This window comes from Populus trichocarpa, chromosome 6, assembly GCF_000002775.5.
Source record: "Populus trichocarpa isolate Nisqually-1 chromosome 6, P.trichocarpa_v4.1, whole genome shotgun sequence".
Taxonomy (NCBI): Eukaryota; Viridiplantae; Streptophyta; class Magnoliopsida; order Malpighiales; family Salicaceae; genus Populus; species Populus trichocarpa.
The window spans coordinates 652,209-667,113 of NC_037290.2; the positions used below are offsets into that span (position 1 = coordinate 652,209).

At 33.8% G+C, this 14,905-nt stretch overlaps 2 protein-coding genes across 2 annotated transcripts; both read right to left on the reverse strand.

Annotated features, from left to right (window-relative positions):
* Positions 1-978: 978 nt before the first annotated feature.
* Positions 979-2,672, reverse strand: LOC7463666 (anthocyanidin 3-O-glucosyltransferase 2). Its single transcript, XM_002308742.4, has one exon. The coding sequence runs from the start codon at positions 2,555-2,557 to the stop codon at positions 1,130-1,132; it is 1,428 nt and encodes a 475-aa protein (XP_002308778.1). The 5' UTR covers positions 2,558-2,672; the 3' UTR covers positions 979-1,129.
* A 1,047-nt stretch (positions 2,673-3,719) lies between these two features.
* On the reverse strand, positions 3,720-8,300 carry LOC7463667 (uncharacterized). The gene is made up of 10 exons (XM_024602555.2): positions 8,137-8,300; positions 7,633-7,985; positions 6,761-7,005; positions 6,319-6,403; positions 5,989-6,174; positions 5,722-5,889; positions 5,410-5,625; positions 4,499-4,670; positions 4,251-4,422; positions 3,720-4,168 (listed from the first exon to the last, which is right to left on the reverse strand). Exons 2-10 carry the CDS (start codon positions 7,966-7,968, stop codon positions 4,075-4,077), a joined length of 1,674 nt encoding a protein of 557 aa, XP_024458323.1. The 5' UTR covers positions 7,969-7,985; positions 8,137-8,300; the 3' UTR covers positions 3,720-4,074.
* Positions 8,301-14,905: the final 6,605 nt, after the last annotated feature.

Genomic DNA, 14,905 nt, shown 5'->3' on the forward strand with positions numbered 1-14,905 from the left:
AACATTTTTCTTTATTTTCCTCTTATAGAATATAATGTTCCTTCTTATATAATTTTTTGTTTTTTTTTTGAAAGAGTTACATTTATAAATTTGATTTGCTATTTATAAATAGATCTAAAAATAATATTATAATCAAACTAGAAGGTAGTAAATGACTTATTTTAAACCCAATGATTGATTTTCCTCAACATACATCTTCAAGTTCACATTCTATCAATAAGTTTGTAAATTAAGTTCTTTTATGTGTTGATGCACATTTGTTTACAAACACACACACACACACACAAGTCAGATTAATTTTGTAGGGAACAACATTGTGAACAATAGTGGAAAGGAAGGACAAGTTGATCTTTCTTGAGAGAAAAGGAAAATGAGTTGGCCACAACAATGGAGTTATTACTACTGAAGAGGCCAAGTCTAAATTACAGGTGATGATGGTTTCTCTCTCTCTTCACCCACTCGTGATGGTTTCTCTCTCCTCTCACCATGGGTTCTTGTGGAACGCTTCAGACTTGTCCATTCACAAGTTGAAGTGATTTAGTTGAAGTGATTTTTAGTTGTAGTTAAATAATATTTATTAAGATGAATATATTATGAATTATTAGGTTGGTTTTTAATGATAGAAAATTGAGAGGTTGGTTATAGAGCCCAACTCACATTTTCTTGGCGAGTTGTATGCAATACATGCAACTCTGTAGTATTTATTTAAATACTTTCTGAAGTGTTATTTTTCTTTTCTACTGTGATAAGTTTTTTGAGAACAGTAGGTCACCTCACATGCAGTGCTCTTTGGCATTTAGCAAACATTTTATCTGAACGTACTCATTGGTTGGGGTGATCAATGCTAGCACTGAGTCCCTTTAGCACTTTTTGTTTGTTTGTTCATAAAGAAGACACAGGGTTACAGCAGGATCATATTTCCTGATTTGAAACCAATCCCAAAGAGTTACCCCTACAAATTATCCATGCTACCAAAGAAACAAAACAGAAAAGGGATGGCCTTTCTACAAGGCCTCCGCTTAATTAAGAGACTAATGCATACAAAATCAGAACACAATACTGTAACTTATTATGAAAATGAGATTAAGCCATAATAGGAAGTGATGATCATTGATGAAAATTAAGCTCTTCAAGGCTTGTTTTCTAACCATTGATCAATCAAGTTTCCTAAAGCAACATATGAAGATCCACCCTCTACCACAGCTTTCTGGGCCATTTCACTGGTTGCTTTGGCCTTGTTTCTAAGTTCACCTCCTTGCTCCATCATGGTTTTCACAGCTTTTGTTATGTCCTCTGCCTTGACAAAATCTGTGGGACAATCTCTCCTAAAATCCAAAGTCAATTCCACTGCTAATCCCAAGTCCTTCACCAGCTGAAATGCATTGATATGTTGCTCACCATATAATGGCCAGGTTATGATAGGCACACCATACCATAAGGTCTCCAAAGTTGAGTTCCATCCACAGTGTGATACAAAAGCACCTACTGCTCTATGTGCCAAGATTTCTACTTGAGGTGCCCATCCACATAGCATGCCAGTATTTTCAGTCCTTTCCAAGAATCCCTCCGGCAAGATTTCTCCATAGTTGTCAAAATAACTAGCATGCAGCTGCCCCTTGGAGGGTTTCAATCGAATGGACCATAGGAATCGGTGTCCACTCTTCTCGAGCCCGATTGCAATCTCTTTCAACTGAGCTTCATCAAAGCCTCCTCCACTTCCAAAGCACAAAAACACCACAGATTTTTCAGGTTGATCATCAAGCCATTTGATGATCTCGTCACGCTTAACAGCATCTGATCCTGACAAACTCTTTCCCCTGTGATCAATCAATGGCCCGACATTGAAAATTGGTGGTATATCATCTCTAGCCAAAAGAGCATGAACTACATGAGACTCAACCTCTGAAAATGTGTTAATAATGATGCCATTGGCATCTTTGAACTTCCTTCCATGGTATGCAAATGTTTCATATCCCTCATCGTTGTGCAGTAACGGCAAAACACGATAAGGCACAGGATTTGCATAGAAAGGGATGATATAGTCAGGGTCTGTAGGTCTAAACTTAGGCTGGCCATACTCTTCCCTGTCTGAAAGGTAAAACATCAAGCCAAGAAAGGCAGCACCAGAAGTGAAAAAAACATGAGAAGGGACCCCAAGTTCTCTTGCAACATCAATAAAGGCAGTGCAAAACAAATCAAAAACAACACTAGCAATGGGAGCAGGGTTATTGGCCATCACTTGGTTAACGATAGCATCTCTTACAATGGTTTTGTGATCATTGATGTAACAACTAAAAGCATGTTCAGCGCTCACAGCTAAAGCTTCTGCAGAAGGTGGAGCTATGGTCTCAGGAAGTGCGATGAACTTGATTTGTGTATGAGCTGAGGCAAGTGATTCGATGTACTTGCTTATGCTCTCAGCATATGGATTGTTGATGACAAGCATGGTTATCAAGAAATTGTCATTTCTATCAAGAACCAGCTTTGCAAACTGAGCAGCTGATACAAGGTGGCCAACTCCAGGTGAAGGGATGAACACTAGCTGTGCTTTCTTCATTTTGGAGGTTTTGTGGTGATTTTGTGATGCCAACTTATTGATTTGCTGGAGTGATCCACGCTTGCCTTATAATGGCTCATTATCAAAGCCACAAACCATCACGTGCCACAGTGCTAGTAGTACATAATGACAATATATTATTTTATCTTATAAAAAAACAAAACTCCGAAAAACCTTATCTCGAATTGCTGCTTCGAATTTTTCCCACCATCAGATGAGGGTCATATGACGGTGGAAACGAATTCGAGGAAGATATCTAAGCAGCTAAAATTATGAAATATATATATTACAGTACTTGTAAAGTATATAAGAAAAACGAATCCAATTTAGAAACATAAAAATGTGTTCAAAATCTGAAGCTAAGATGCCAAGAGAGGTACGATAAGGATTGATTAGTTGATAGTTACATTTGTGGTATGTGGTGACTAAGGTTTGGTCGGAAGTGGGAATGCTTCATGATATTTCAGAAAGAAAATCTTGCCTATCAATGTGGAGGTGATAATTGTTTGGTCCCCCTTTATCTTTGGAGAGAGGAATAAAAGAGGGCCAATAATTCAAAGAAAAACACAGAAGTATGGTAGCGGTTTATTGGTAGTGGATAAATAAATTCTAGAATCCTAATAAACTATTTATTGATTCAGCTGGTGGATAAATTGATATAAAAATAAAATGTCTTGTTATTTCGAGACGACGATGGTGAAAAACAAAGAAGACATGCTTCCTTGAGCTTGCAGAAATTCATCCTAAAACTTTGAAATGATTTTTCTTTTCTTTTCAACCAAACATTTTTTTTTTTTTTGTATCCTCCCATGTTCCTTAAAAAATATAAACAATAAATTTTAATGATATAAATATTATATTGATTGAATAAATACAACAATACCTAGATAACCATAGAGACTGATTGGTTTTTTTAGTAAAACTATGATAAGACTCCAATACCAATTCTATACCTCCAGAGAGAAGTTGTGAGCAAGAGAAGCCTAAGAATATTGCTTTTCATGACATTACTACCAGACGAACTGGGCAACAATCAACAAACCAGAGCGCCTGCATATCCACGTAATCAGTTTTGAGCCCTACAGAGCAAAGACGAACACAACGCAGGACAACCAAACCAAAGTCACTATCTGAATCACCCAAGTAAATCATAACAGAGTGATTTCCCGCACCAACAAGGCAAGGAGTGATGCTTAAACTGTTTTACTTCAGCATTTGTAAGCAATCTACAACTCGAGTAAAGTATTGAGTATTTAAGTTTCCTGGTGCAATAGATGGATAGTTTTTAGTAACAAAACTGTTCATTCTTTCAACGATATGAAACAGCAAAACTACAGCCTTGTTTTCTATGAAACTTCGTATTTTGCTAAGCTTTGTAAATCAGACAGGTGCCAATCAAACAACAATGCCATCTCATCTGATCTTCCGACAACCATTTACAGAAGGGAAAACTCTTGTTACTTGCACCTAAAAGCAGTATGAAGATGGGTCAACAACAGGACTTCTAACCTCCAATGCTACTGCTGCTGCTCATATATCTGCACATATGCCTCAGAGAGCGCAACCATCTGAGGAAGGGTTTCAGAAACATGCAGATCCTGCATCTCATACCTGCAAAACATTGATTGTCAGATATGTTATGTAATTACTACTTCCATTCACAACCATACCAGTGGATTAGAAATTGAATTACCATAGCTCTTCTGACTTCCGCTGCACAAAAACCCTGTAGAACCCCTCATTAGGCTTTCCATCATGGACAATGTTCGCAATCAAATCATACTTCGAGCGCAATCTCTCATTTTCTTTAGGCATTGGCAAAGGAATAAAATCTTTTAATTCCAAGTTCTTCACAGGAAAGTTGACTGTAACGATAGCAACAGTTAGCAAAGGATAGTGCAAAACCATACGAAGTTCTAGGTTGTTAGTGTCCAGGATTACCTAAGGTGGGATTCTTCTCGATGAAAAAGTTGTTCTTTTTAAATCGCTGCATATGTAGTATTAAATATCGTGGCAATCTGGTGACACGATATTTCATCCGGGCAACACGAGGACGAACAACTTCAGTCACAGTATCACCATCAAATTTCTTCAGTATATTGAACAGAGGAACCTGAAACAATAGCACAAGTAAAAAATGTCTTCACCAAGAAGTGGAAAATCACAAGTGGAATTTACACAAAGGAAAAAAAAAGTCTAGTATAAATAAGCCCAAAGACACAGCCCGCATTTCTGGGTCACATGTGATCATCACATACACACAAATACAAACTGTAAGTCCAAACTTGAATACGGCAGTTAATTCAGCTTTCATCTAAAGCCCAATTCAATAAGGTTTTAATTTAACCATTTGAGCAAAATATAGACTTGCATGGTAACCAACAAAAGCACTAAACTAGGAGTTGAAGCAAAAATAGAAATTAGCACTTCCTCTCAATAGATGAATAAAACAAAAGAAACTGAAGAATAGAAAACTTAATTATGTTCTATCTTCCATGGTCAATAGCAAACCCTTGATTGCCAGGGATAATGGAGGCATGAGCTAGGACTTTCACTTATTTATAGATCTGGCAAAAAGAATCAACCAAATGTTCTCTACCCAAAGCAGCAGTGTCTAAATTCACTTCTATGGATCTAACCAAGCATCTGCTTTTTTGAATCATTTCATTGGGAAAAAGCATTAAACATGATGCAGTGCTTAAGGCAGAATCTCAATAACACCAAAGATATTGCAGGATAATGCCAACTAGCTCACTAGCTCAGCTAGAGAGTGTTTTGGCATCACCTCTATAAAAAGATATAGATCAAGTTATTAATATTTTCAGGCTAGCTAACACATAATGCATAATTACCTGAGGTATTATATTCTTCTCCATTACATCTTTAAACAGAGGAGGTGGTGGCAAATCCAGTCCAAGCATTAAGAATTGCATTCTAGAAGTTTCCGTGAAAATATCATGTTTAGTTACACCATCAGTAATTCTTTGATCAGAACTTTGATCATCAGCATTTTGTTTCTTCTCAGTGATAGCTTTGTTAGGACTCTCTTTAATAACCTCCAACTCACCCTACCAAGTCAAGTTTTGATAAGCACCACTGAGATAAATAATATTAACAAGCAAACTGTATCATAAATTAGAAAGTATTGGAACAGTAGCTAGCACCTGAAAGCACTCATAAATGATACTGTTATTTTTCTTTGAAGTTCTAAGATTTGCATGCAGGGTATTAAGAAGCCATGCCATGAACTCCACAGGATCAGACTGTTGTCCTATTCGAAAACGTTTCTTACTAACTTTCATAACTGCCTGGAGAAATTCATGTGGACTCACCTGAAAATTCCCAAGAAAATGGATAAGAAAATTAAATGAGGAAACACAAGTTGAACATTGGAAAACCATAACTTCATAGAAATAACCAAAGGATCAAACCTGTCCTTTAAAGTTCCGAGCATGCCATATTTTACGCATGAGTTCTCCAAAGCGTTGAACAAGAGGAGACTTACAATGCTGATAGTTTTCAGGGATAAGGAAGAAATTCCTTAAGGGTGTAACTCTCATTAGAGACTGAATTGTTACATTCACAAAATCAGTTTCCTTGATGTTATTCAGGCCAACCTGAAGGTTAAAATCAAGCAACATAGTTAACAATGTAAAAGGTCCCAAAATCTGCATCTTATTGCAAAACTAAGTTGTATCCTAAGCTGCAATTCAGCAATCAGAATGCTGAATTGGCAATCACAGTGGAGGGGAGATGGTTACCATTCCAGGAAGGTAATCAGACCCATCAAGTGCCCTGGACCATTGCCTGTTTTTGTCAATCTGTCCAACTTGATCCCTGGTAAATCTGCATGGATGATGCAAAGTTCCTGAAAGTTAGTAAATTTATGCAAGAGAATTGAAAGGAAATGAAATCAATAACACTGGAGACAGACGGGAGAGATGGGTAATGGGGTTTGTAACAAGTCAAAACCATCAAAGATCAAGAACACTATAACTATGAGGAGACTCAAATATTCAACTTTTATTCATCCATGTCTGCCAAAAGGCTATTCCCTTCAAATATAAACTAGGAAAAAATAAAATTAACCAAGGAAATATCTATTTTCCCAAAAAAGCTCCAACATCAAATAATAACTTAAACCCTGAGGCCACAGAAAAAGTATAATGCACCACACACACACTGAGAGCGTGAGAGAGAGACCTTGGATTGAGAACATGTCGTATGTCATCAAGTGATGGGTCAATAATCTCATATCCATCAGGAAGACAATAAACCTTCTCTGTCCTAAGATTGATGTACACATGGTGTCCTGCTTCAAGACTATGAGTATAAGCATGGGATTTCTTCCCTCTTCCTTGGTAATACTTCCCACAAACTAAGCATGCATACACATTCAAATTCGACAGAGAAACAGAGCAAAATTTCTCAAAATCAAAATCCAACACCTGCAAAACCCAAAAAAAAGATTCATCAAAACATTATTTTAAGCATGCAAACACATAACCATAGATAAACCAAAACCCATATATATCATCCAAATAAATGTCTCCTTCAAATATTTATTTAAACAAACATGAACATGACTGCACAAAAAAGAAGCCGTGTATGTTTTATGGGGAAAAAAAGCACCTTTTTAATACGTTTATGTAGACAAAGACACAGAACTACACAAACAAGATCCCAAATATATCAACCCAAAAAATGCATCCTAAGCACATCCAGGTACACACACGGACACACAATTACACAAACGAAAAGCCAAGTATATCATCCAGAAAAATGAATCAGATAACACACTTTTGCCTACAAACATACAAATAACTACACATATTATCCAACAAAATGCATCCTTCCACACGTTTAAATACACAAACACACACATAAACTAACAAAACCACACAAAAAAAACCCACATATATCATCCAAGAAAACACATATTTAACACATTTATGCACAACAACATACATGTAACCTCATGTAAACAAAAATACATGTTATCTCCAAGATAACACAATTAACTACATATAAACCCGAAAACCACATAAATTATTCACAAAAGATGCAATCTTTACCTGTCGATTAACAGTATCCAAATACGGGCAATCTTCACGAGGCTCAAATTGACTCTTCCTCCTTTCCAAACTATCCCCTTGTCCATACACATCCTCTTCCTCCTCCTCATCCTCACCATTCTCCGCCGCAACAACTTGTGTATTACTCTCCTCCACCCCACCACCATTATTTGTTTTCCCCCTTTCAAAGTCCTCGTCTTCATCATCCACATCATTGTAAGGCACAAGTGGGTTTCCAATACCAGAAGCTGAAGACTGTTCATCCACTCTCTGCCTCTTTAAAACACTACCACTTACTTCACTCCCCATATCATCTTCTTCCCTCTTGTTTTTCATTATATTTTCTTCCTTCACTGTTATAACACGTTGAAAACAAAAGACAAGCTCAGTTTATGCAGATATAATCAAATCTCAAGCTCTAAAACATCTAAAAATAAAACATTTAATCAATAAAAATAACATTTCAAGATAAACAACAAAAGGGTTTTCGAGAAAACAACTAACCTTTGATTCAGTGATCTTGAGAAGAAACCCAAATATTTCCGGTGTCAAGACTACTGAGAGAGAGCGTTGTTAAGCTGACTTCAGGAAAAACGACCTGTCGTTTCTTACCTTTTGAGTCCCACATCTACTCTTGCCTGATTCCTATATTAACAGTGGTCATTAATTTTAAGGATAGCTTTATTTTCACTTGTCTAGAAAAGAAAAATTAATAAACTATCCCTTATATATATTCGATGATATATGGTACTTTCAGAAAAGCTTCCGAAAATCTATTGAGAGTTTGATAAACTAACCTTTAAATAAATTATTATAATTTTTTTTATTTATGATAAAGGACATTTTCGTTTACACATCAATTAAAACTGATTTTTTTTTCAAAAAACATTTTTTAAAAAAATCAATAAATATGTTATTGGATTTTGAAAAGCCACTATTAATATTATAAATTTTTTATTTAATAATAAAAAATATATATTATCCAGACTAAATTGAGTTTTAACTAAGATTAAATTATTTTTAAAAATTAAAAAATAACAAATAAAAATAACCAAATCATATCATACATAAAATAATGTTTTTCCAAATGTCATTATTTTGCATTATTGATAAGATCTATGCACACAAAACTCACATTATATCTCACCTATAAATATATGACTATTCAAAAAAAATTAAACTAATACAAATTATATCTTAAAACCTCATATAATTTTTTAGTAAATAAGTATAAGTATATGAGTTAGCAAATGTGAAAAATGCAATGTTTGATGCTAAATACATGGTTAGCCTACTTGTGCACCCATGTCCGCTATCAAATAAAAAAAAATGTAAAAAGTTGTGTTATTTATCTCAAGCTAATGATAAAAAGCAGTCATAATTGCTATTTAGTACGTGTTTGGGAGTGTAATAGTGGTTGATTTTTAAAGTGCTTTTCATTCCAAAACACATCAAAATAATATTTTTTTTATTTTTTAAAAATTATTTTTGACATCAGCACATCAAAATGATCTAAAAACATTAAAAAAAAAACATTAATTTGAAGCAAAGAAAAAAATAAAAAATTTTCATTTTTTTTCAAAAGTGCTTCCGAGACACAATGTCAAACACTACGATTTAGAAGCTCTGGGGAGCAATTCAAGGTATTGTTCTTGTAGAATTAAAAGAAACTTACTTGTGGTGAGAATTTGTTTTCTTGTCACTAGATCAAATGCTTTAGTGCCACTTTGATTACTAGAATCAAAAGGATATTTCACAGTACGAATATTTTGTAAATCTTGTCAAGTTAATGCAGAGAGTCCTAATTGGAAGAAGAGAAAAAGAGAACTATATTCTTTCAACAATGAAAACTTGTATCTTCTAATGGGTTATGTCCCTATGTATATATGTAGAGGAAGCAGTTACTTCTTCTATTAACTTCTCTAAACATTTGGACCAGACTCATCCCTCATGAACGGACCAGCCATAACCCAATAAACAACATTTCTCACTCGCCCATGAAGAATTGTATCTATCTAGTATAATATATTTCAAACTTGCACAAGAATTTCATACTTGATGAACGAATTGTGCAACCTGAAGCACACAATGAAAGGAGCTCCAATATATAAACCTAATACAGGTCATATAGAAGACATCAATCTCATAATTAGTTATTCCTTAAAGTGTACTAATATACCCCAAGCATTTTTAATTGCACATGACTAAATATAATTCAATCCCTCGAGAATTTCATATTCAATCCATCCTTACAATTACAAGTATTCTAAATCATATCAAATTTATTCAAGTGATATGATCCCGACCGGTGAATATAAGTAACAGGTGTAGAACTAAAATTACTTTTTCTTTCGCTCTCATATCAATCAGATCTGAATTAACTCATTTTTCTAGGAGTATTCCTTTAAGTCGAATCATTCCATAACCATAGGATATACTCCTAAAGTAGTGATCATTTACACATCATCTCATGGTACAGTCAAAAGAATAAAGGGTAAGATTTTAAAATATTAGACATGATCTCTAGGACTCACATAATAAAGAAGTAGCAATCCATTCTTTATTCCTATAATGGTCGTTAGTACATATAGTATGAAATACATGTTATAGTGGAGCTTACTCTTTTCTTTTCAGAAGATAAAGAGTGTATGTCGTTGCTCTCCTTGTTATAGGAAATACACTATACAAGGTTTAGTCTTGTCATAAAAAAAAAATTAGACTTCAAATAAGAAATTCTTATTTGCTCATTATAATTAGTGGTAGATGAATAATTTCATACTCGACTTCAATCATGATAGACACATGAATGGTGGGAATTCATTCATGTCGATTCTTTTATTTAAGAACCTTATCTTAGTCTCAACCAATGTGACATTTTAATAATTACTTTGTGTTAAGATTTCTCTCACTGCGTCCAAGTAGCTTATTGAGCATTAAAACTCAAATATTCTCATCTCTACTCACCTTACAAGTGCTGGAGGTGATTGCTCATATGAGTGAGCCAATCTAAGTCTATTGACATACTTTAACAAATTGTATTATACGATACTCACAATATATTCCATAAAACAAATAATGAATAACATGATATACTAATGGCATTTATTCATTATCCAATCATTGTAAGCCTTCATATGATCCTTTTGATTGTCATCTAGTGTTTATAACTAGGGTTTGATTAATATTGGCTAACCAATCCAATGACGTAACACATATAAGGACGTGTGCACACATTACATACATCAAACTACTGATAATACTGGTATGAGGTATTCTGGACATTTTCTTTTTTTTCTTCTAAAGTCTTGGGACACATATCATGGCTTAGGCTTAAGCTTTTATCAACAGGGGTGTCTATTGGTTTACTATCCTGCATGTGATAACATTTTAACATCTTTTTAATGTAAGTCTCTTGAGTTAAACCCAAAAGCCTTTTAGCACGATCTCTTATGATTTTCACACCAAGAGAATAGCTAGACTCACCCATGTCTTTCATTTCAAAGTTTAATGATAACCACCTTTTAATAGTTTTAATCATCTCTTTGTTATTTTCAACTATTAAGATGTCATCAACATATAAGGACAATATTATAAAACAATTGTTAGAACATTTTAAATACACGCAATGGTCCTCTTCCATCATTGTAAAACCATCCTTAAGGATAGCTTGATGAAACTTGATGTTCCATTGTCTAGAAGCTTGCTTAAGACCATATATGGATCTTTTAAGCTTGCAAACTTTGCACTCTTATTCTTTAGTCTCGAATCCTAAAAGCTAATCCATATAGATCTCTTTATTTAGTTCTCCATTGAGAAATGTAGTTTTAACATCCATGTGGTATAACTCTAGGTCCATATGTGCGACTATAGCTAAAATAAGGCAAACTGAAATAATCTTCACAACTAGCGAGAATATATCTTCATAATCAATTCCGTACTTTTAAGTATAGCTTTTCGCTACTAGTCGAGTCTTCTAATGTTTTATTGACCCATTTGTCTTACATTTAATTTTAAGAACCCTTTTATTTCCAATTGATCTTTGTCCTGACAGTAAATCGACCAAGTCTCAGACTTGATTAGTTTTCATCGTCTCCATTTCTTCTTTCATAGCTTTAATCTGTTATCTTGCTTTAGGACCGGACAAAGCATGACTGAATGTTTTAGGCTCTTCATTATCTTGTGGAGCAATCATGAACGCTTCCCCTTTAATCTCAAATCGACAACGAGGAATTGGTTCACGAATGCTTCTACAAGGTTGAGATTGCATATGATTTTTCTCCATAAAAGTAGGAATAGACAAAATGTCACTCCTACTATCTCCATGAGGATTAAAAGTTTCTTCTAAGTCCTTTACTGAATGGCTTGTTGTGTCATAGTTTAGATTTTTCATTTCATATAATTAAAAATCTTTATTAACTTCTTATGTCGTTGGAAAATCCTTTTCTAAAAATACAACATCATGCGATTTAATCTTTGTCACTCTTTCATCAGCTTTTTCACCAATAAATACAAATATTTTGGAATGTTCAAAATATCTTATCAAATACACCTCTTCCCTCTAGGACCAAGTTTCTCATATTCATGAGAATTATTGTGAATATAAGCTGCACACCCTCATGGATGCAAATAACCTAGATTAAGGTTTTCATTATTCCATAGTTCATACGGGGTGGATGAGACGGATTTAGAGGGCACACGAATAAGTATGTAGGCAACAGTTAACAATGCATCTCCCCAATAGGAAATTGATAAGTTAGCATGCATCATCATTGACATAACCATGTCAAATAAGGTTATATTTCTCCTTTCTACTACACCATTTTATTATGGAGTATAAGGAATAGTTAGATGTCTAGCTATATCTTTTCATCATAATTTTTTTTAAAATTTTCAGATAGATATTCAAGTCCTCAATCAGTTCTTAAAGCTTTGTTTTTTATGCTTAGTTTATTCTCCACCAGATTGGTGTATCAAATGAAGTAATCCAATGCTTCAGACTTGTGTAAGATCAAATAAACATGACCAAATCGTGTGAAATCATCTATAAATATGATGAAATAATTCACATCATGTCTTGCCCTCACATTCATTGGGCCACAAATGTCTGAATGAATAAGTTGTAATGGACTACTGACTCTTTTAGCTTTGCCAAATAGTAATCTAGTTGTTTTTCCAGCAAGGCAACACTCACAAACAAACAATTCATTTTTGGTAAGTGAACCTAAAAGACCAGCTCTTGTCAATCTATATAATCAGTCTTCCCAATGTGTCATAATCTAGCATACCAAGTTATGATGTCACTATTATTAGTAGTGCTGAAATTTTGAACACCATAAATAGAAACATCATCATTAATAGATACATTAACGGTGTCTAACACCATAAAACCATTTAATACAAAACTAGAATCATAAAAAATATTATCCAGGTATATTTTTACACAACAACCAAGAAACACAATATAAAAGCTCAATTATAGTAAAGCAAGAATAGACACAAGATTCCGTTGAACTTCTAGAGTGTAAAGCACATCATAAAGATAAAGTGTGTGATCGGCATGCAAATCTAGTTTGCAGGTATCGATCCCAAGCAAAGAAGCGAAAGCATTATTCTCTATGTATATGTATCTACTTTTCTTTGGAATTCGATGAAATTCGACAAAGGTTGTTCGATCCCTTACTATGTAGTCGGTTGCTCCTTAGTCTACAGTTAAAAAAAGAACATATTCAACAAGCATTAAACAACTACTAACATATAAGTTAGAGGGATGATTGTGGTTAAACATTACCTTTGGCTTAGTGCAATCATGAGCAAAGTGACTATGTTTTACCACAATTGAAACAATTCATATTCTTGTCTTTCTTACCATCGTGTTTCTCATGATTGGGTTTATGTCCACTACTACCTGCTTCTATTTCTCTTTTGTCATATTTAGGACCATTGCCCTTGCCCTTTTTATATTTAGAGCCATATGATCTTTGTATTTTAGTCTCATATATAAAAGCCTCGTTTACATGCTTCTCAGCGTAAAGTCAATCTTCTTCAAGCTTGACATGACAAGCAACATCATCAAATGTTTTAATGTTGTCATTGTGGGTAAGGTTAACACGCATGTGTTTCCAATTGCTTGGCAAATAACGAATAACAACTTGGACTTGTTGTTCATCAATTATCTTGTGCCTAACACCTCTTAATTCACTGATCATGTTAGACATGACTATAAGATGCTGCCTCATCGTCTGATTTTGACGCTTATTGTAACCATCAAAATTAAGGGTTAACTGACGAAATCTAGTAGTGGAGGTTCCTTATATTGAATCTTTATCGTGTCCCAAACTGATTAGGTTGAATGATGCCTTTTAAAACGCAACATTATATCATTTCTCATACTACTCAACATCATAATATGAGTTACACGATTCTTATGCTTATGGGTTTGATATGCAACCATATCAAGCTTGTGTTGAGTAGTGTTTCCTTACTCAGGTTCAGTCATATTTTATGATGTCAAACATTGTAATTCTTTTCACTTAGTTTGTCTCTATGGTTTAAATCAGAAATAATACTTTTAGATGTTGTCATATTAAATTGACACTAATTACAAATATTAATATCTAGTACAATTTAAATGATATTTATTGTCATTACATTTTAAATTGAACAAATAATAATCTATCACATACAATATAAATGAAAATAATGTTAAACAATGAATCAATTTTTATCTATATGGTCTAATTATTATTGAAAATTTAAATGATTGTAAAAATTATAGTTATTAGTTTTAACTAACATTTCCTACTGATCAAATTGCAGATATTTTCATATACTTGCATATAATGTAATTAAAACTTAAATTACATAAATTATACAGTTCAGAATAAACAACCAATTATCTTAATAAAAAAAATACTGAAATAAAAAAATACAAAATTAAGAATAATAAATTTCAAAATTATTTTATATTACAGGTACATAATTAGGATATCCAATTATGTCATCTACTTCATCAAAGTCATCTCCTTCAAGTTCATTATGCTCGAACCATGGAATAAATTTAGCAACAACATCCAAATGACCTGCGCTTCTTCTAGTACATTGTATACCCTTTTTGGTATACTGACGTTCCCTCTCAAGATGCATTTCATCAGCAAGATTATTGAAATCTAAGAATTTTAGCCTATATTTCAACGATAGTCGCATCGACATCCATTTCTCAAGTAGAGAATTGAGAACAATTAACATTTGATGTTCTATGTAGAACTCATAAATA